The following is a 23762-nucleotide window of genomic DNA, read 5'->3' on the forward strand; positions in this document are numbered from 1 at the left end:
GAGCTAAGTGACAAAAATGATGCTGATCTGTTCAAGCATAACTCCACATCAGACAAAGCCGAAGCGAACGACAAAAATGAATTATCAGCGCTATCTAGTGAGTGGTGTGCCTTGTACCAAAAGTTTTATCAAGAAACAATGAAGAGATATCAATCTGGAAACATGGAAGTGCCTTCGTTGCAAAGCCTTACCGCTGAAAAAGAAAAACATCAAATGGATTCTTCAAACTTATTTTCAAAAAAAGAAAAATCTCATGTTGTGGATCGACATATAAATCAGTTGGATAAACCTGTTGCAAAAAGGCCGAAATCAACAGAAAGCGACAAAAAGCGATCGAAAAGTACCGTCGTATTTCCTTCCATTGCCACCGAACCATCTGCTGTGAAAGTTGAAAAGCCTTTTCGAAAAATTTCACTCCCAGATGTTGGATTTAACCAACGTTCTCAGATGATGAATTCTCTATCTCCGTCTGGCGTACCTCTTTTTAAATGCCCAGTACCTAGTATAAACAATTCAGGATTTTTTAACAGGTTTCCGTGGTCAAGTTCTTACTTTCCTGGAAATTTGTTTGACCCGCGTCTAAGCGGTGTTTCAGAAGAGAAAGAACGGAAATTAATTGATTCAAAAACTAATCGTGTTTCACATCATGCGTATGGAAAAGAAGAAAGAACTTATGCTCGAAATAACCGTTTTTATAATTTCCAAAAAGGCAACCCCGATGAATTTGTTGCCGAAGCAAAACGAAGAAAATCGGCACCTATGATGCGGCCTTTCCAAGTGACCCCAGAACGAAAAGTCAGTGGTTTGAGTGAAAGCGAACGGGCTCAATTACTAAGAAGATCGTCATCAATTGTTGGGCTTTATTCACATTCTTCATTCTTAGATAAAATGGCAGCCCCAGGGTTTGAAGCAAACAGACCGGACTCGCATTTTGATGTAATGAGGAATAACAACAACCTTTTCCCAGCTTGGAACCCGTTTTATGGCTCTAACCCTCTGATGTATCCCGCAAAACATCCAATGTCTACTCCTCCGAGCATGCCTCAGTATAGCCCAGGATGGCTGAACTCCGCTAGTGCATTTGCTGCAGCAATGGCTGTCAATGGCAACCGAAATCCAAGTATGATAGGAACCAACTCATTACTTCCAACAGCGGACGCTGCTGGGGGTATTGGTTGTGACTTCGATCCAAGAATAGACGGAATAAGCTTTAACAGTGTTACTGAAATGGATGATCCTACTTTGAACATGGAAGGAAATACATGGAAAACCGGCCCTGTACAATGCAGCATATGCAAACGAATGTACAGCAACAAAGGAACGCTGAGAGTACATTTTAAATCTGTTCATCTTCGTGAGATGCATCGCTGTACAGTTCCCGGATGTGACATGATGTTTACTTCGGTGAGAAGCAGGAACCGTCACAGTCAAAATCCAAATTTACATAGAAGTTTGTCTTTTCAAACTTAGATTGAGTTAAGACTTCAGCATAGTTGTGTTTTTACCCTTTATTATCGACATTGCTGCTTATATATCATTTCCAATATAGTTAACTGCTTTGGTAGGTTATACTGTGCGTGTATTTATAATCTGCAGGTCGCTGCAGCAATCACGCGAAAGAAACTTAAACGAGCAATTTGGTAGATGCAAATCACCATACAAGTGTTTGGGCAATAGTCATTTTGATGATGTGGATGCGATTTTCATAGCTCCCGTTACTATTTATTCTTTAATTACCAAACAAAGTTCAAAGCAAGAATCAATTCTTGAATGCAAGAATCAAGTGCTAGAAGGGTCACAAGGACTGAAGTCAGCTGGTACATGGGAAAATTGTCGTATCTTTAAGGTGTCTTTCCGGTCAAAACACTCCAACTGCTGCAGAAACCTGTACATTATAAACATGCCATCCTGTACATAGCCTATGATGTTATACTATTCACAGCAATGGATTAAGATTTTACAAAAGAAATTAGTTTGAAAACAAACCAAAATGTACTATCTGAATTTCGTTTCGAAATACGTATTTTTCCATCAATGGGAATGTTTATCCTTGAAAGTTCGCCGTTTATCAAGATCAATTTTTGCGCAATCACACTTGCCTCTCAGTTATCCAAACTACACCTCGTTTTATTGTAGAACGCAATACATTTATTAACAAGAAAGCAAGATAGTTGGAGGTGCTTCGAGTAATGCGTATTGACAATTGTCAAAACTATAATATATTTACAGTACGTCAGTATTCTTTTGACTGCTTCACTTCTTGTAGTGTAGAAGTCGTCAAGTTTTGCTTAAGATGTAGGCTACGAACTTTTTTTTGTCCACTTGCTCATATATCTACTTTTGTCCGATTTCTTCAACGTTTTTATCGTCACTGTGCCAAAGTTTTGTTTCTTTTCAAATGCCAAACAAATGTGCCAAGCTGCTGTCACCAGCAAGTTCTTTTTTTTAACTTTGAAAACATTCACAACCTCTGTGCCAAAACATGGTAGGCTATATCAAGGGCTTGAATTTCAGTTCAAGACACCTTTTCATTTCACATTTTAAGACACCTTTTATGTAACCTAATGCATTTGCCAACCCGTTTATTCTTGTCATTTCAGCATTTTCACTTTCAACGTTGTCTGGCATGAATTCGAAGCATATTAAATTGATAAAGCACAAGGTATATCTTTTTTAACTTTTACATTGTGTTTGATATTAATCCAGTGCCGTTAAGTATTTGACATATCTTTGTGGTACTGTTCAAGTTATGGGCGAGATTTTTGAAAGCTATAATGTTTTCATATTTCTCCAATGTGCCTACACTCAGATAACGAATGACACGCAAAATAGTCTTGACTCCGAACGTCAATTGTTGCAACATACTGTAGTAGGCCTACATACCGCAGGCTAGTAAATTATGCTTAATTCAACGATGTGTTAAATACTCTTTGCATTCACTCATTTGCGTATTTCTCTATCAGAATATTTTTGACGAATTTTAACACATCTTGTAAACTGATTTCACGCAATGATGTAGTTCGTTGGAGGTTGGAACGTGGAAATTGCTGCCACGATTACGTCAAGTTTGAGCCAACGCCCCGCTCTGCTACACCTCCTAGTGGCTTGTCATATTTATGTTTTTGTGCTTTTAGTTCTTGCTTGCTGTTTATATCCACAATTGACGTGCGTTGGTACTTTGAATCTGAATAGAAAAACTTTTATAACGAATTCCTATAATAAAGCAGCATAAGATGTTTTATGATAAAACTGCAGATCTTCTGTTGCAATTGCAAAACCTTGCTTAAAAATTGTTGTTTTATTTTATTGTTTGTATATGTCATGCGTTTGTACCTCATTGCAGCTGCACTACATGAAGTCAATTGTAGTTGCAATGTAGTGCAATAAAGACGGTTATAGGCAAATTGTTCGTAAGCAATTGTTCTAAACTGTTTTTTGTAAAATGAAATCTGTAAAACAATTCTTTGTAGAGATGTACCGATACCAATATTGTGGCCGATACCGATCCCGATACCGATATCACTTTTTTAGGCCGATACCGATACTGATACCGATATTTTGGCCGATACTTTGGTGTTACAAAAAGATGCAATTTTGGTATTTTGCAAGGAATTATATCAAATGCTAAGTTTTACCTTATTTGCATAAAACTATTAAAAAAAGCTTTCAATTGGTATAATTTATTAAAGATTCAAGAATCCAATCTCTGGTTTGAATCCCATCAAGAATCCCATCATAATTGGGGTTTCTGAAAAATTAGATAAAGTTTTTGCGCAAACTCTCCAAATAGGCTATCATAATTGATAATAAGATGTAAAATGTAAACCAAGTGATTTGTGTAGTCGTAATATGCAACCTAAGGGCGCTTGTCGTTTGGTTGAAAAGCTTTTGCCAGGCCAAGACCACCCAGGCAGCAAAAATGCACAATCCCGCATCGCCCCCACGCTGCTAAACGTCCAAAAAAACTATGCAACCCGGCTGCCCCCAGCAAGCCGGCTCCACCAGTCCGCGACCCAACTTCCACCCCTCGCTGTAACATACCCACCAAGCCCAAACAATTCCACGGCAGAACTAGCAGGCCCAACACGAAAGCAATGAGACCACGAATCCTCACCAAACCAATCAAAACGGTCCTGCCGCGCCCAAGACGACAACCCCACCGCGAAGAAAGGAGCGCCCCTCCCGGCCACCAGCACAGCGAGCAGCTGCGACCCGCCAACCACAACGGTGCAGCTTCCACACTAGCCATTTCAATTCTTGTTGATGTCAATTCTTGCTGCAAAACGGCTGCCGAGAAACATATAGTTGATTGGATGGTCTAAATGGCTAGCGTGGAAGCCACACCGCTATGGCCAGCGAATTGCAACAACCCGCCACACCAGTGAGTGCCCAGCACCGCTCCGACAGCCGAGAAGAACGCTCCCCCCACAACGAGGCCGCCATCCCAGGTGCAACAAGACCACTTATTGACCAGCCCAGCGAGGACTCGCAGTCTCACCGCTCCCACCCACTCCGCCACGACATTGCCCAAGCTTGGCGAGTCCACCATAACTAAATGCGGAAACCAAATCACAAACCGACAGAACCAGCCCACCAAAAAAAACCAAGTTACATGGGTCCCCCAAACGTCCAGCAACGCAAAAACGATGCAAAATTATACACATTTCCGCCACCTGGGCAGTCCTGGCCTGGTTTTATCCTCTGTTGAGAGTAAAAAAGAAACACAAATGATAAATATTGGAGAAATTGAGTCTCCTTCACAACTTAAGAATCGAACAACGCAAAACTTCTGAAACAAAATGTTTTGTTTGAGTGAAAGAATCACTGTAAGCAAACAATGCCAAAAGGTGTGCGCATGAAGTCATGGGAGTGTGAGGTATCAAAAATTTGAACAGGTTTTTATTTTTCTACATCAATGTGACGTTAGTTACTACTTTAAAAAATCTATATCTTTGCTTCTGCAGAAAATTCGCAGCAAACGCCTTTTTATTACATGTTTAGTATCGGCCACAGTATCGGCCAAATTTTGCCGATGCCGATACCGATACTCAAAAATAGGCCGATATCACCGATACCGATGCCGATACCGATATATCGGTACATCTCTAATTCTTTGTAAAGCATTTCTTCGTATACATCAAATTTTAATAGCATGCACGAAAAAATGCTTTAGGAAGAATTGTTTTACGAACAATTGCTTTACGAACAATTTGTCAGACACCAATAAAGACATGACAAACAAAAATGTGTTTTTTGTTGCTTTTGTGATATTTTCTTGCATTTTTTTGCTTAATTCCACACAAAGTTCTATGTGCTTTCAGCTCCTTAGCACGCTACTAAGCTGCGGCAGTTACTATGTTCTTTACTTAGAATAGCCTATTGTTCTCTTAGATTACTTTTGTTTTTTGCTTTGCCATATTTTGTGACTGCTAAATATATTTGATTGCTGACAGCGCTTGAAAACCTCGAGATGTTACACTGAAGCAGTCGCATGAAAAGTGTTTCCAAATTTTGCAAAAGTTTTACTTTCAGAAAGTGAGAATCGTTTTATCAAAGAGGTACTGAGGTAGCATAGGTTAAGAAGAACAACAAATTTGTGAGAGCAATGGATACAGATAATAATGTATGATCACACAGAGTCATTGAGTTACTTGGTTAAAAATAGGTTCCATCAAGATTCGCAGACACTCGCACATGAACCAGAATTACACAATGAATATTTCAACTTTGATTTTTTCTGAAAGTGCTGCGGTCGAGTCTACTGCTTTTAACTAGTGTTTTATTTTGCCTCCAATAGAGCAAGAAGTTTGTCCCTTCTACCTTTTTACAGACCACCGCTATCTTTAGCATGGATTCTTTTTGTTATGATGGTCAGAAACAAATCGAACTAAACTGAATCTTATCACATGCCAAAGTTATCAGGTGATCAACTATCGAAAGAGAGCGCTTGATTGTGTTACTCAACGTTTTCTTGTTGGTATTTTGCAGAATACCAACAAAGGTCAGCTGCTACCATACATCAAACTACTGTCTTCATTACAATAAGACTATGCATGCTGTTACTTAACCTTGATGGCTGCCATGGCACAAAGATATCAACAGTCATCGTTTGCTAACCTTAAATCTTATGGTTGGTTGTATGAACAAAATGAGCTTGCAATTTCATTTTAATTACTTTTGCGCCGCAGCTGCGTGTGTACTACTGTAGCCTATGCCTTTTATTTTTGTATTTTTTTGTGTGATTTGAATACGGACATTCTTGTCTAATGCAAATAAATAATAATAATTAAACTACTAAGATGTATTTACTATTGTTTAGCATATGGAGCGACATTCTTGTCTTAGTGTTGAGTTAAATTTTTTCGATCATGTTAATCATTTTTATGTTGAATAAAGTGGCTTACAGTTGGAATGCAATAGGTTACGTAACTTTATTAATAATAATAACACTAATACGCATAATAATAGTTTGAATTGAAAGGACGAACGTAAAAATGGAGCAAAGAAACTTTTGACTTTTTACGTGTCTTCCAAGCATATTTTCGTTGTGGGCCTAACTCAGCTTTAAACGGTTTTAAATTTCGATGAAAATTTGTGATTAATGTTGAAGAGTAGTTTTGACAGAAGCGCAATGGGATAACAATAATAATGGAAAAAATCAGCTTTGGAAAATACGCAAACTGTGCTGCACACAAAGGTTGGTTTATTGTGCTGGATGTAGTGGAAAACGAGGAGGTTTTATTTTGCGGAAGATTTACATATTACTTAAGTAGTGATGAACACCGGAACTTACTGAAAATTAAATATTTGGCCTACAACAATTATGTAGTTGGACAAGATTCTTATCTGCTTTTCTTACTTATTGTGATATGTACGTACGTAATAATAATGTTCCATTGTTCATTAAGACAAAGTGAAAATAACAATTTTTATGATACTGTAAATTATTATCCGTCTGATCTGATATAAATCATTTCATATTTCTTGTAGCTTTTCAAGGCTGCATCGATTTCTTTGTTTTATTGCCGGAAGAAATTAATAAAACTCTTACGGGCCTGAGAGGTAAGAACAAGACGTTAATTAAATTGAATTTTGTTCACTTTAAGGTAGCAGTAGCTTACACACAAAGACAAAATGTTACTTATACAATCATGATACTGCTATACAACAATCCAACCTCTTAGTGTAATTTATTAACGATCATTATTATCTCAGTCCAAACTATTTGCTATTTTTTATTAAAATGTATATACAATAAACTGAAGAAATATTGTATTCCGCATGCAAGTACGAGATATTAATTTTTGTTTTCAAGGCTAAACAAGCTACGGTATTGAATTCTGCCAAAGTCTCATATTATTTTTTGACATATTTAATTACGCAAAATACGTATTTGTACTCTTATCGGTTGTGTTACAAGTTCCATTACTGATTTCCTATAATTTATTTTTCATGCATGCTCTCAATCAGTTTTGAGATGCTTGGCAAGGATTACTCCTACAGCAAAAAAACGTTAGCATTTTTTTTTTGCTACTATGATACTTAACGCTTTATGTTGTTCCTGGAATTTGTTTGTTTATGGTAAAAACGGAAATGTTATCAACAAATTTTCATTCTAAGCTACTCAATTTCACTTTTAACTTGCGTTTAAGGTGATCATGACATGACAACTTCGAAGTCTTCTAAAGTACCAGAAGCCCACTCCACGACAGCGTTTCCCCCCACTAAAAGCGCAACGGCGCGTTATACGCCTTTGCTTCTTGCACCTCGACAGGGTGACACCATAAACAGCATAATCTCGTCAAATCGACTTCTTGATAAAACTGAGAACTTGAACAGTAAGCGTTTCTGTGCACTAACGACATCAAGAAAAAGTGTCTTTAGTAGAAACATGGCCACCTAAAGATACGGCCTGATTTGTCACATTTTGCAGAAATTTCCAGAGTTTGCTAGCTTTGGGCGAATGGTTAAATAAATTTTTCTAAAAATTATATTTTTACGGTTTCTTTACTGTTTTCACCAGATGACACAATAGGTTTTAACATCCTCACATGTTGAAAAACAAAGAAAATTTGATTTCAGAGATTTCAGTCAGACTGTTAATTTTTCAATAACAGTCTGATTCAGCGTTTTTCAGCTTACTTTTTCTCATTTGCTATTGCTTCTCCAAGGCCACAAAAAGCTTTTATATCATTAGGAGACAGAAAAAAGCAAAAAAATCTTAGAAAATGTTAGTCAAGCACTAGCAGTAGCTGTAATCAAAATCTGCAAAATGTGACAAATCAGGCCACATCTCCAGATGGCCATGGTAGAAAGAAATATATAAAAATCAATCGACCTACCGGTAAAAGAATGAAATAATACATTTGAATTAGTTCAATATTTTATGATGCATGAAGCATTTCATAAAAAAATTGTTTGTTAGATGTTCGGTTTAAACCGTGAAGAATTTGGATCTTTGTGGTGGAATATACATTTACCACTTCTCAGTGGTCAATCAAGACTGTTGGCATTAAATGAAACAGTTTATTGGCGACTCCAACATTTCTTCAACTCCAAAAACTTTACCATCAGTCCTATACGACAGTGGTTTACATGCCTGGTTTTGATAAACATCGTCCTTAGAAGAGACTTAAGAAACATTTATTATCTTGTATGTTTGAACTGTGGTGACCTATAAACAGTATACCGGCCATGTCAACGTGCGAGTTTCAAATCTGACTGGAGGCTGATCTGCTACGCTTGACAGCAGTCGTTAGGCTATCATTCGTACCCTATAAGCTGATAAAGTCTGAGCAGAGGCGGCTACAGCAAGTAGACTTGAGAGAAGCGATTTCAACAAAACAAACTCATGTGTAGGTCAACATTAATTCAACCTTACAAATACACCGTGAAAAGGCTAAAGTTATTTTTGTGTATGTTTTAGGATGGGGCAATCGCCCCTATCGCCCCACCCCTCTGGATCCGCCACTGAGACTGAGTGGTAGTTAATAAATATACTCTGTGCATATTTTGTGTGATTTTTGGCCACTGTTATCATGCAAATATGGAACTATATATCGCCACTTGCTGACAATTTGAACAACACCTGGTAATACTAGTAGCAGGGAAAGATTTGTAATTTATTAAAGTGAAACCAGATGTTTTACAGTGATATGAAATTCAATGAACACGCTTTGGCAAGCGAGTTTCTCTTTTCTATCATTTCAAAAAGATATAAAGTACTTTTAGCCATGAGTTCGAAATCCAAGCCAAATCAGCCTTCAGTCATCAATAAAGATTTGGTCTGCCAAACCTTGTGTATCTAGGTTGCTACGATTTTAACTCATAGTTGATAGCCTATGGCGATTCCAATAATTAGTTTGTTGCTTTACAGCATTTGTGCCATGGTTCAGCGGTGTTCTCGGAGGAGTCTTCTTGCTTGCTGTAATAGGATTTATATTAGAACAACTCGGTTGTCTGAAACACAAAATCAAAGTGAGCCAAAGAAGATACCGACTAAGCAGCTTGAAACCACATCCACCTGTTCCTCCACCTGTCTCCCCTCATGCTTCTCGTCCTCCTGAAATAACTGAAGCCGTAACTGTGGAGCCTTTACAACATCATCGAAAGAAAAATCATAGACCTCCAAGAAAAAGAAAAACATTACGTAAATATTATGTGAAGCCACCTCATTTTCACCGATATAGTCATAAGCGGAAGTGTCAATTAAGTGAGTCTGAAAAACAATTTTATAGGGCACTGAATAAGACAAAATCTCGTCCGCATAAACGAGAAGAGATCTCTCGAACTCACGCTCATCAAAACGAAAGTGGCAGAAATGGACAACGTAAACGAAAGAAAGATCCAACATATTTTGATATTGGTTATCGCAGAGGAACACGCAAACCTGGTCCTCCCAAGGGAAAATCGAATAGATATCCCGAGAGCCACAAAATACAACCTGGTCCAAAAGGAGCTGGGTTAGCTGTTGGAATGAGAAATTTTAACAAAGTCAAAGAAGCGATGGACGGACAACGGGATAGTTCACCAAGGCATCATCACAGTGATATAGTTTGGAGTGCTGGAAGTCTAACCAAGCATATTCGTCCGGAGAGATATATTGTATTGAACATGAATTGAATTAGAAGTTGCAACAGATTGTTGCATGAGCAGAGTATTAACTAATTGCAAATTGACTCTTTCCGGTATCAGTTGGAGACAATCAGCGACATTGCGGTATTGAAACATTTGGTTAAATGATTTCAAAGTATTCATAGAATGCACATATACCGCAGGCCTACAATCTACAAAACTCCTGATGTTTCCATTCCTGCTATGGCCAATACGGTGAAATTGTAATTGCAACAATGTGATTACCTGAATATTAAATAGTTTGGATGGGCATAGGACTGGTTTGGTTGGTTGGTTTGTTTTGAACCTTTATCCTCGGACTGACAAAGCTTTGATAGGTTATTATCCCTGGTAGTTTCGTATACTTGTAGAGGCTCTTGACGAAGGGCCGGGTACCGAGATTGGCAGATTGAAGTTTTCCGATTGATGAAGTGTTCTTTCACTAGGACCTAGTGACTAGGTGCCGCTGAATGGAGAGCAGTCCTGAAATGCATTGCTCAAGCGCACACCCCGAAAGTCGAACCAGCGCCGCGTGATCTTAAACCGGGCGCGTAACCACTGAGCTAACGTGGCGAACTATTTAGTATTTGCTACTTGCAATGAATTCGAAAGATACAAATATACAAAATCTACCTTACTTTATTAAATGTTTCGCTCTGCTTGAGAATGCGGTATTGTTACAGCAAAAAATTGTTTATTTTTCGATGTAGGCCATATACCAGTGGCAGTGTGTAACATTCTTCAAAGATATTTTTTTAACGTTGTTTTAGAAAGATTGTTCATACTGTGTCTTTTCATCTAACACAGTTTGAAGGGTAGATAAATATTATTCTGAAGTTGTGCTATAAGATAGCTATAACGCATTGGCATTGCTTTTGAATAAAAAAGTGAATTAAATGATAACTGAATCAATCGCGTTTAAAATAGAGACCGAGCCATTTGTAAGGTCAACGTTGTAGTTGCACGTCGGAACCAGCCAGTTTTCACTTCGATTACTAGGGAACAGAGACAAACCCTGATTTGCCCTACATCAATACAACCTCATAACGAGCGAATCTTTTGCACAGTTTTTACTACCTGTCAGGACCTTTGCAGCGCCATATTATCTGCGGCAAAGCAAAGACCACCATACCAGGCGGGCCTCTTCAGAGCAGTTAAACACCTTGCTGAAATTTCGAGTGTGAGACTCTCTAACGCTCTTACGTGAATGTGATGCACGGTATTGCTTCAAGTACCGCCGCCGTCAGATGATTTGGGTGGCTGGATGTAAAAGCGCTTGAGCGATGGATCAAAGCTGTCCAAGTCATTGAATTCTCACACTCAAGTCGCAAAACATGAGACACCTAATTCAACAACCTAACAAGACGTTTATCACACTGTCTTATTCAAATGCTATCGCTTTCCAGCTAGTGTAGAACTGGATCTTCAAGATGAAGGACCATAAGGCATCTTATCTCACTTTGTAGCAAAAAAAGCATCTATTCTGTAAAGACATCACGAAAAACGTCTCATATCGTTGGGCAATATGCTTGTTCTTGCTGGAATCCAATCCGCTGAGCTTCATTGCGAAGAAGCCTCTCTGCCCTCAGTCGACCAGCTTTGGAGCTAAACCATCTTCTCCACATCAGTGTCCCTGCTCTTTCAAAAAATAAAAATGCGTCAAATGAAATCAAGACTCCCATTCGTGCCAGCGGTTCAACTTCTGCCTAACGGTGGACAAATAAAACATCTCTGAGGCTCTATAATTCAACAGACCAAAAACGAAAATCTGAATGAAACGTTCTTTCATCCACGATGCCGGCAACCGTCACATCGACCTGTCTTTACCGAGGCAGACGTGGATACGCCTTAACCGTCCTCATAATGGCATGGTACTTTTCTTCAGTGGCATCTTCCTCTTCTTGCAAATGTGGTGCTGAAGAACAGACCGAAGACCACACCTTCAACAATTGCACCATCTTCAACCCACCTGACGGAGCGGAAGGCCTCCTTGTCTTGGATGATGGAATCAAAGATTAGCTGCTCTCTTTTAGCCTTTTCTCTAGTCCAAGAAACATCGTCAACCTGGGACGGTAAAAGAATAGACCTTTGGCTTTAGACGCTCAAACAAAGATAATCGATTAGACACCATGAGAATTCGGTATAAATGAAGCTTTCGTCCGCACTGGTTTTGCCATAGGGTTGTGCTAATAATATTGTTGGGCTATAATTCAGCCTACTTGTCGTTGCTGTGCAAGCTCTTGAGGGTTTAAAGTTTGGGCACTTATCAAGATTGGCTGCCCCCTAGTAGTCTTTTGGTGAAGCCTGAAAAGCATCACAAATCTGAGGCGGTAAAAGAATTGGGTTTCTGGCATAGAGACTCAAACTAAAAAAATTATTTGGCCATTGAGAATGTGTTTACATCATTACCCTCAGATAGTTTCACTGCCTTAAACAAGACAAAATGATAAGATGATACCTTTTTAAAGTCTTTAATGTAACTTGACCTGAAATTTAACCTTGACTTATTGGAAGTGGTGGCAATGACAACAACCATTAGGTCATAAAACTATTACAATTTGTTCTCTTGCTTTACCCCAAGATGGTGGTAGGCCGACTCAGGAAACGTTGCTTTCAGTAAAACTGAGTGGGCGAGAGTGCGCGGTTTCAACTGAAAGCACGTGACTACATTTTTAAAGTTGCTTTGTTCGTGATTCAGCTCACGAAGCATTGCTGTACTCGCTGGATAGACTATTCAATCCACGATTGTATTACGTCACGAAAGTACATCACTTTATGCTGCATAAACATTTTAAACCGTGGGTGGCTTTTTGTAGTCTGCCTGTTAGTGAAAGCAGTTTTGAAGCTCAAAGATGGTTGTTTAGAGAATATATTTGCAAGTTCACCCTCGCAGCAGACAAAGTAACATTTCCACGAGGAAAACCTTCAGTGGGGTCATCTTTTAGATCAGAATCGACATCTAGGTAGATACAGTTGAATCCAGAATGAGGTATCTTGTATGGTTTGAAAAGCCTACACTTTTACCGTTTTCAGTGTTTCTGGCTCACCGTTGTTGGGAGATGTTTTTATGTGTTTTTACTTTCAAGTTAGTCCAAGAATTCAGATATGTTGTGCATTTTAAAATGCAAATAGACAAATTGTAAACTCATTTAACAGCCTACCACCAATCACAACTTGCAAAAAGAAACCTTTCCTGTTTTCACCAGTAAAAATTGTGACACTTACAAGCATGTATCGAAACGATACACGCTAGGTAGAAATTTTTTACCGGCCGCAATTTTGCAGGATAGCATATTAATTATCATTGTTGGTTTAGTTTTCCAATTATAGAAGAGGCGGACAATCTTACGACTACCGGTAAACGTTTTAATTGTTCTACGACGAAGCAAATGCACTGTGATAGAGATGCTGATGTAGCAAATTTTAATTATTATTGCAGTGCTACGGTAAGCAAATTCGTTTAGCCTAAATTAGCTTTACAATGGTGACATTAAGACTTTTGAAAGATGTAAAAATAAAACAAACCGAAGTGAGTGCAGCCCAATTACCTGCAGAAACAATAGGAGGTTCTAAAAACAGTGTCCAAGCGACGTTGGTTCAACTCTTGGGGTGTGCGCTTAAGCGATGCACTTTAAAGGACTGCTCTTCATTCAGCGACATTTAACAGGTAGCGCGCGAACAGTCGGAAACTTTAATCTGTCAGCTACGATGATCGATTAATGGTTTATAGATTTTTAAAGTACTGTATGCTAAAATCTTGTAATCAAGGACCAAAATTTTTATTCTCAATTCGATGATACAGGATTGCACATTCAATTAATGCGGCTAAATCACTCAAATTATAAAGTAGTCAATATGGTGATGAGTTAAAAACATAAGAATAGAAAAAAACTATCCAAAAAAATAATTTACTCAAAGTGTATATCAGTGACTGACTGGATGGACTACATAAGCAAGTCAGAAAGGATTAAGTAGCCTAACTAATAGAGAGACAAGCAGAAATGTCACATCGTGATAGACATCAGAGAGCAAGGGATGATCACAGCTTACCATTTGAAAAGGAATATCAGCTGAAAACGTTTAGTAGATTTTATTGTTGGTCTCAGGTCGCAAAACAGGCTCACAGAGCAAACGTTGCTTGGCTCATCTAACAGCAAGGTTAAACGCGTTTCTTTAACCAATCCTGGTTCGATTTAACTGTAAGCAGGGACCTTTTGAGAACGAATAGCTATCTCTCTCAATTTTCGATATAAGCAGACTTGTGAATGTGACTAGGCCATAGTCAAGTAAACAATGATATGTATTTGTATATCACACATATTTGGCTCAAAATAACTTTTGTTTAGCGAATTAGGTTCTTAACTGTAGGCATTCCGCAATATTCAAAATTTTGATTCCATGCCTGTCGTTGTCTCACGTGACCAGCAGGAAGTGACAACTTTAATTCGGTAGTAGGCGGTATTGAGTGTTACTTTTTGAGTTCACGCGAATACGAGTGACCGGTGAAATCGTTTAGTTTTTCAAGCTAACTTTGTAGACTACAAGTTTTATTACCAAGTAAAAACTTTCAACAAAGAACTAAGTTGTCATTTGTAACTGTTTGCTACTCTTCGTTTGGCGGGACAATTACAGAATAAATTAAAAATTGTTAGACCAGCAAATCAGTCGTTTTTTTACAAGAATGAAACTTACGTTAGAAATAAAAAAAGTAAAACATTGGTGCAAATGAGAGAGAGAGAGAGAACTTTTATTTCGTCATTTGCGAGAATAGTAGGTTACGGTACAATTACAAACAATGCGAATAAAATAGCACCAGAACAAACTAGATTCCACAACAGATAACAATGACAATGAAGTTTTAAGGTAGTGTGATCTTGTGTTATTATGTCAAAAAAAACTGGACTACTGGCAAATAATGAAAAGGCAATGAAAAATAAAATTGAATTAAATAAAATTACACGTTTCACTGAAAACAAACGCGTTTTAAACAACCACAGAAAATAGTTGCTTAGGCTATGGCTCAGATCAGAGACAATAACATTAGCAATAATGCACTGAAACAATGTCAGTGCGCTTACGGAGTTCAACGTTTAAACATTTTGAATGTAGAAAGATATCAATGGACGCTGTGGGCTATGTTGATGCAGGTTTACTTTTATGTGAGAAGTGGGCACTGTATAACTAACCGCGTGGCCGCTAGGAAAGAGACTTAGAAATCGATAGAGTTTTAAAAGGCTAACGTAATTGTGACTGACTGTGGTTGTCTATAAATGGCAAACTAATGATAAAAGATTGTTCATCGTCTATCTATAGTTAACAGTTTTATGTGCAAAGCCAAAGCATGGGAATAAAGGAAGTGGTCCCACAGTGATCACAAGAAAAACCACGTGATTTTAATAATATATATTTTTTCTATTTGAGTTTTCGAAAATCAGAAACTACAAAAAAAGCTGGCACTGGCAGATACAAGATAATTAAATAGAAGAAGCAGGGATTTGATTGATACCAGCAAAAAGTAACTTGAATTGTTTTTAGCTGGTGCATATGCAACATGCAATTTAGGAGTAGAAATAAAAATAAGATTTTCAGCATATCCTAAGACCAATTGAGTACACTCAGTACAGTGAACAAAGAGTGTTTGCACTAGTTTTACAATTTCAATTCCGATACTGATACTTTGGGCGACCTTTTTGCCAAACATAAAAATTTGGTGCTACATTGTTTGTAGCCTAGTAAGTTTCACTACAGACAGACCTAAGATAAATAGAGTGACTTGCGTTCTTCTGGTGAGTGTAGACCCAAGAAATGTATGAGTGCATAATATGTTGTTGATTTTGCATAGGTTTTGTAAGTAAGTAAGTTTCTTCGGCTATCAGTGGAGTGCAATATTGAAAAACGACTTAAAATTATGTTTCTTCGGATTTTTATTTACTAATTTGTTGCATTTTGTATTACAGCATGTTGTGCGTCCACTAAAAAGTTAAATCACATTCAATACGGTTTTAATAACGTTGCAAATTAATGGATTATCTACTAGTATTAACATTAATCACTACATTCTCAGTAGCTGCGTGTCAAAGTGAGTTGTTCACCCCTAGAAAAGCTTGTGCTCTTCCTAATCAACATTGCGACTGCACAAAGCCAAAAGAAGTGATATGTTTGAACATAAATACCATTCCCAGGCGATTGCCTAGAAGAACACAATATCTCGATCTTGAGAGCAACTTTATTGGCCCTGTGATCAGAAAAGATCACGTAAGTTTTTGTTAGTCTTGTGAAGTAGTCACTGCCATATTTAGCTGGGAATCTGAAATTGTCAAAATTTAATTTCTCCAACTGTTAGACGCAGCTTTTTCATATTCGCAATACACTAGACTAGCCTGAAAAGATTAAATTGTAAAACAATAAAATTATTTGTTAAATAAAAAAAAAGTGAAATATTTGAGGTTTTGCTTCCACATGGTTGTGAACTTTACTCGGGCGCCACCTCCTTGTGTTTATAGAAATTGGAAAAGCTCTTTCTTTGTATTCCTGCGGTGGCTTTAAGTTTGTCTTATTCGATATGAAGGAGTTGCATTGTATTAGTGAAGGATCCAGGAGGGAAGGGGCCGATTGGGTCAATCGCTCCCTCCCTCTTTTAAAACACATAAAATTTATTTTATTTACAGTGCTTTTTTTGCAAGTTTGGATTAATATAGACCTTGTTGAAATCGCCTCCCTTAAGGCTGCTCACTAGATCCGCCACTGCACCGTATAACTGTACAGTGTACACGTACAGTTGTACACCCTACAGCCTTGCAAGCTGATAAATCAGCTCATTTTTACATTGATTCAACGTCTGAAACCGTTAGCGTGTTTGTTGGCTTGGCAGCAACATGATGTTGTTTTTTTTTTAATACAGATGGAACGTCTACAAAATCTACGTCTTAAAAAACTTTTTTTGACGAACAATAATGTGGAAATTATTCAAGATTTTGCTTTCGAATTGCTATATCGACTTACAGATCTGGATATTAGTGAAAATTACATCCAAGGCAAGAATATCAAACTGTTATAGTAATTTAGCACATTTTTTATATGGCTTATACGATTTGTTATTTAGACCCAGACCTAACCCAGACGGCTAAATTTGTCATTTTGCACTGATTCAACGTCTGTAAATGTTGAATCAATATAAAAATGATGGTTTTTGCTGTCTGGGTTATTTAAACATTACCAACAGCATAATTCAAATAAAATTAATTTTTTATCAAATCTGAGCATATGACAAAGAAGCAAAATTAAAAATAACTTTGAAGTTAAAGTGTTTCAGTTTAAACATTTGAAAACAAATCTACCTAAACGTTTTTACTTTTTTATTCAATATTTTATTTCAGCTTTTGAAATCCATGAAGCGAAATTAATTTTGTTTCAGTAACTTCCTGCTGCAAACGTAGCAGTAAAAAGTGTGGCTTCATCACATGGCAAAGCTTTGGCACTCGAGGCACATTTCCAACTCCGACCAAATTTAGACTCAGAAATGTGTAATATTGATGTCATAGCTAGCTGGTATTTTCGCAGCAGTCACAAGAATTTCTTGGCAAGGAATCCAACATACTATTTCGCAGCCAGCAAATAAAATGTCTTTTTTATTGATTCATCGTCTATAGACACTAATCAATGCTGAAAGAATAAACCTCACTGGCTAGGATCGTATTTTGTTGTAGTTCATCTCGTATAAGTTTGATGTTGTCCTTTTTTGGTTAGAGTTCTACACATCATATTTCCCTGTCAATTCAAGGAATTTGCCACACGCACACTGGCGATAACTATGTTGTTCCCTGGCGTGGTTACTTTTTCTACGATAACATTCGTTACAATAAATGTAAAGTTGTTCCATTTTAATAATACTATGATATTATCACGCTTAGTCGCTCACGAATGACAGTTGCACAAAAAGTAATAATCGCGCACATGCTAGCAAAGTAAGCAGGCTTTCAAGTACGGTTGCACAATGCACAAACTATAAGTCACATTATGTTCAATAAATTAAGACTATGTATATTTTAGATTTAGCCTACAATTTTACTTACTGTACTACTATGCCTACTGCATGGTATCACATGTGCAGGGTTATTGCTCATAAACTTTGCATAACAATTTGATTTTTGGTCTTCTCAATGAATTTATGATGTTTAAGATGTGATTTTACATGAAAACCAAAAAAGTTGTTTTTATTAATTATATATTAATAGGTGGCTCTTTCATTATTGGGTGGCTTGATCATAGTCTTTAACTGCTTTATGCTGGGTAAGGGAATTTTTGTATGAGTTATCTAACGTCTGGGAGGAGAACCATAATTAAATTAATATCAAAATTATATGATGGTTAAGAGCATAGTTAGAAGTCTATCTTACATTGAAAGCAATATCTTCAAACAGAAAGTTTGTTTGTGTCACAATGGAATTAATGAGTGACTTTAATATTTGCAGTGCTGACTGACAACACGTTTAAAGGATTGAAAAACCTGGATGCTTTGTACGCGAACGATGCCGGAATCACCACATTATCTGCACGTGTTTTTGCCCCAGTTACCACCTTGCGATATATAGATCTCGAAGACAACAGGCTCACAACTATTGGCTTTGAATTTGCAATTTTACCAAACTTAGAAACACTGCTGCTGGCGGAAAATCAAGTTAGTTTTGTTTGTAAGCAAGGAGATAGTGCTGGTAATGGTCATTACCACCAGACCATTGGCCTGGTTTGAAGCAGATTGTGTTGCACTATTTTGAAAAGTCTGCTTGGTTTTTAGCGTCACTTTACTACTTCAGAAGCCATGCTTCATTCTCAACAATCTAAATTCTAAGTATTGGTTACATCTGTTCGTGGTAGACATGAAATCAGTGAAAGCTCTTGGCTCCTCATATATTTTGTTTTTCTGTAACATATTAAATGCAGTCATACCATACGGAATTAAACATAGACCTTTACAACGTGTAAAATAAGAAGGGGTCAAATTATGCTGCAAAGGTTTGGTATCAATCTTTTTTGATTTTGATTTTCAACAGATTACGCAAATTTCTGCCGGAGCTTTCTCCGGGCTTTCCGCTTTGAAGCATCTCTCCTTATTCGGCAACCGCTTAAACCAGCCGATGTACTCGTGGTTTCGTGATGTCATCGAAAATAATGGAAAAGTCGAGCTGGACCGAAGAACCAATACCACCACAGCGGATCCGAATCCATGGCTATGCTGCTCTGACCTTGCACAATATCATAATTATGTTAAAAATATGTTAGATGATACTCTGAAGAGTTATTCACAGCTTGATGTTGTTTGTTCCTGGCCAGTTGTCTCATCTGGAAGGTTGATCAGCAGCATGACCACAGAGGAATTAACTAAAGTTCCATGTTCACAGTATACTACCACTACAACCTCAACTCCTTTGCTTAACCAAAACACAGAAAGTAAGAAAGCTAAAACTAGACTTAGATACAGAGATCACTATTATTTAAATCCGGCAGCGTATTGCCAACTATTAACTTTGGTAGTTCCTATTTAGAAAGGCTCAAACACAAAAGAAAGAATAACCAATGTTTAAACTATTGTAAATAAATCTTGTTACTGCTCTTGGAGTAGTGGAACCATCATATGAATAAATGCACCTATGATGCACCAAACAAGCTATAAGTGAAATAATTTTTAGCAGTTTTTTTCAAACAATTTCTTAAAAATTTCTGCATCAATTTTAAAGTCATTCTTTTACTTTTCAGGTAGTGATCCTAATTCCATTTCAAAAGTGATGATTTATCATAACTTTATGAGCAGTTTGAATGATGCAGGAGCTTTCTTTATTCTCCTGCTTATTGCCGTGTTGGCTGGCTCCTTGGTTGGAGGTCTTTGTTATTGTTATCACACAAAAAAAGGAAAGCAACGGTTTCATGACTTTGCAAATGCATTTAGACCTAGCCCACCTGAGAAACAGCAAAGGTCATCTAATACCACGGTAATAAAGCAGCTGTTTTCATTATATTCAATACTTAGTTATTTTCATACCGATTTAACGCTTCAGAACTGATCAGGCTGAAGAGTGTTAATTATTATAACTTTTATGTGCAGATAACATAAACTTTATGCTGTCAAATTGTTATCACAAGCATGTTATCAAATTTAGTTTATCGTTCACTACAATATATTATGGAATGGCACAGCGGATAAGACTTTGGCTTGATAAAGATCGCTCACTTCTATACCCACTACCCAGGGTGTAATAAATTGAGTGAAAATCGCTCAACGAAAAGCGACAAAGCGAAGGGAACTGGTCAACCTAATCTCGTTAGTGCCGAAGGCAAAGTGTGATGAAAACTTTATCTTCTCATTTCCTGAAGCTCAGTAACTGAGTATGGGACCACTTTTGCCTATACCTACAACATATTGTAGACGCCTATAGCTGTGGTATTGCGACTGACAAAATCGAAAGCTTTAAGCAGTTTTAAATCTGGTACTTTGAAGCTGTGAAGTGAAGAGTGTCATGAGAACCGTAACTTATGCCATTTCAGTTCTGCAAACGTTGCAACAAAAGTGTTGCCAGATGTTTGAATTTCTAGCACAAAGCTATTTTCATCTAGCCCATATGGCAAAAACTAAAGTTTTGCTTTCTCGGTAACGCTAGCCCAAACTTAGAAAACCGCACAAATTAATTTAAATTAGCATAATATGGTCAACAAATTAGCAAGATATAAACATCGATCGGACAACACATGAAGCAGGACAATAATGTCATTGAATTTTGATTGTTACCCTATGAAACTTCCAAACTAAAAATAAATTCATGAAATATGCAGTAATTATAAACATAATAAGTACGACTCATGCAAGTAATATTTCTGTTAGGCTAAGAATGTATAAGAATTCATTAAGTTACTTTTTGGTCTGTTTCCAATTTTGTGACTAACGCAAAAGACGAGCATTTGTCCACTTCTGGCATACAGACAAATAACATTAGGGCAAAAAAAACATTTGACCACACTGTTTCAACAAGCACTACTCTAAGCAACGCAGTTTTGCTCTACGTGTAAAAATCATTGTTTGAATACGATACCGAGTGTGATCTTGTCTTTTATTGAACACCAGTTTTATATTCTCATATCGACAAGCAAAGTTAAATATCCCATTAATAGTAAATAGTATAATTATAATGTTGCATAACTTTGGACCGTTTCCTGAAAGATGATGGAAACATTGTAGTACATAGTCCACACATTCAAAGTTAGATATATTTCAAAGGAAATTTTGAATCTAATGAAAAAATTGTATTTTGAGGTTTCAGATTTTTATGCTGAAGTTTTCCACATTGAACTTGCTACATTTCAGGTAAGACGATAAAAACGCATAAGTATATTATTGCCATTATTGCTTTGTCTTCAGACATCGACTGAGCTCACCACCCGGCCATACCGGCAACAATCACCAGCCTACGGAGCAACAGTTTCAGCAGAGCGCCAGATCCAAACTATGAGCGCACAATCTTCGGCGCCTCGTCCCACTCGTCGTGCTCCACCAGCGCCACCTAGCAGAAGTAGAAATCTACCTTCAGGCACAAAGCCGATCGAAGTAACAAATTCTCGCTACACAATGGAAACTGATCAAAGCGAAGAGGAGATTTGGAGCAAAACGGAAAGAAAACGTCCAGTGTAGATCATGTGTAGTGTACATTGAAACTAACATCTCAAACTATCTATCTCGATAAACATTGCTCAAAGGTTTAAATTTTTATTTTGATGACTTTGTCATTACTTCACTTAAGTTTTGGGTAGGCCCAAGACCTACTCAAATTCACATTCTCGTATGCCACGGTAGGCCTAAGTAGATTTTGTTTTAGTTATGAAATATTTTTGTGACGTTATGATATGAAGCCACCAATTGTTGTGACAGTTGCATTGTTGTGTCAATATTTTACGTTTTTCTTACCGTGTGAAGTTTTTTCTACTGTTGCGCCATCTTTTTCTTTTTATTTCTTGTTATGTTTTGCTTCTAACAGCAATTAGCAGTTCTTAAATTGTTTCGTTTATGCACTGTAAAATAAAGTAGCCTTCAATAGACCGACAAAGGCCTTTTTATGTCAATATATATCGTTTAGCTATAAAAGGTAGGAAAGTAGTTCCACATGACAGCTTTCAAAAAATCGAAAGTATGAAAGATTTGATACTTTCTGAAATAACGTATTAGCTTAAATTTAAATAATTTATTTGGTAGTTGTACCTTGGAAGCTGTGGAACTGTCCAGAACGCATTTCGCAAAAGACACAGTTTTCAAGCGCGCTGAAACGTAAACACAGCAAAGTTTTGAAGATATTTTCACAAATCGCAACCAACGGTACTTTTAATTTTGTTGTTTTGCCTGAACAAAAGTTTTTCGAATGGTTTGTGAAAAAGACACGGTCAATATAGTTTAAGCTGCCTGAAGTAAATGAGCAACAATTCCCATTCCTGCTGACCCATAAAGCTCGTTGCTTGCTAATAGCAGTAGGTTTTAAATCAATACGGTTATATTCATGCTACATTAACGTTGTTGAATGCAAGTGATGCGTTAGGCATATACACAACATTTTTGCATCATTGTGGGCATAATTTAAGGATCAACCTGAAATCTTGCTTAAGTTCCTCTTTTTCAGGCTGAGCTACTTTTTACGGGCAACTCTTTAAGCATTAACAACCTCTTCAGATGTTTTGCTGCTTGTGCCCAACTTAAAGAATTCAGTAGCCTATATATCACAAGTTTTCAAAACAAAATTCTTAAAAAAGAAAATAACTGGAAAAAAACTAAATTTTTAGTTTCCAGACCACAAATTAATGCAACAGATCACTCTAAAGTTATTGTCGGAAGATACAAGTTACATGTCGTGCTGCTATACTTTATCTATCTATACTGTCTTGAAACTGAGAAATCGCTTTCAATAGTTAAATATGGTAATAAGTTTTCAGTTTCATTTGCTTTTAATTACCCCATGCGGAAAAATCAAAGATAAATTTTCTCTTCCTATCTATTACGCTTCAGAATTCGGGTGTATCATGCAGTGAATCTTTTAGCTATAGTATATTCATCCTTTTGACATATAAATTTACGCCGAGAAATTGGACTTGGTTGAGTTGATTAAGAACAAAGAACCATTCTATTTTAGCAGAAATAAAAGACAGCGTGCAAATAAGGGACCCGTATTTAAATTAGTCCCGCAACAAATATCATAACGCTAACTTAAAAGCAAGATAATGGTAGCTCAATGAAAGTAAATAAATCATAACAAATTTTAAGCTATCTCATCTTCATATTCCCCAAAGTAATGTTTGTTTGGTTATAACTGATAAAATTGTAGCATTTGAATTTGTAACATAACGAATTGGTTAACAAGAATCAATATCATGTAAAAACGTATGAATAAATTAGTGTTCTTTGAAGTCAAGAAAGTAAAACAAATCTTGTTTTCGTTTAGGAAAGGATTTTAGTATTTCAATGCAGTGATTTGTAAGATGACACACCACGATGTCATGGAGCCGCACCAGGCGTGACCAAAAATAATAATGGTGATCAGTGAAGTGTGAAGTGAAAATATTTCAAGGCTGTTTGTTAGAAAGTATTGCTAACATTGAAAGAACGTAGGCTGGACAAGCGG

At 37.1% G+C, this 23762-nt stretch overlaps 3 protein-coding genes across 3 annotated transcripts in view; all 3 read left to right on the forward strand.

The window, feature by feature from the left end:
- LOC145775157 (eukaryotic translation initiation factor 3 subunit J-A-like) overlaps positions 1-23762 on the forward strand; it is a 234250-nt gene that overhangs the window by 120233 nt on the left and 90255 nt on the right. The gene's annotated exons all lie outside the window — the stretch shown is intronic.
- On the forward strand, positions 6940-10512 carry LOC145775910 (uncharacterized). The gene is made up of 3 exons (XM_082587310.1): positions 6940-7062; positions 7653-7838; positions 9377-10512. Exons 2-3 carry the CDS (start codon positions 7664-7666, stop codon positions 10120-10122), a joined length of 921 nt encoding a protein of 306 aa, XP_082443436.1. The 5' UTR covers positions 6940-7062; positions 7653-7663; the 3' UTR covers positions 10123-10512.
- On the forward strand, positions 17015-22193 carry LOC145776188 (uncharacterized). Its single transcript, XM_082587591.1, has 5 exons — positions 17015-17147; positions 18585-18790; positions 19164-19560; positions 19867-20099; positions 21521-22193. Exons 1-5 carry the CDS (start codon positions 17015-17017, stop codon positions 21788-21790), a joined length of 1239 nt encoding a protein of 412 aa, XP_082443717.1. The 3' UTR covers positions 21791-22193.

This window comes from Aplidium turbinatum, chromosome 8 (genome assembly GCF_918807975.1).
Source record: "Aplidium turbinatum chromosome 8, kaAplTurb1.1, whole genome shotgun sequence".
NCBI classification, from domain to species: Eukaryota; Metazoa; Chordata; class Ascidiacea; order Aplousobranchia; family Polyclinidae; genus Aplidium; species Aplidium turbinatum.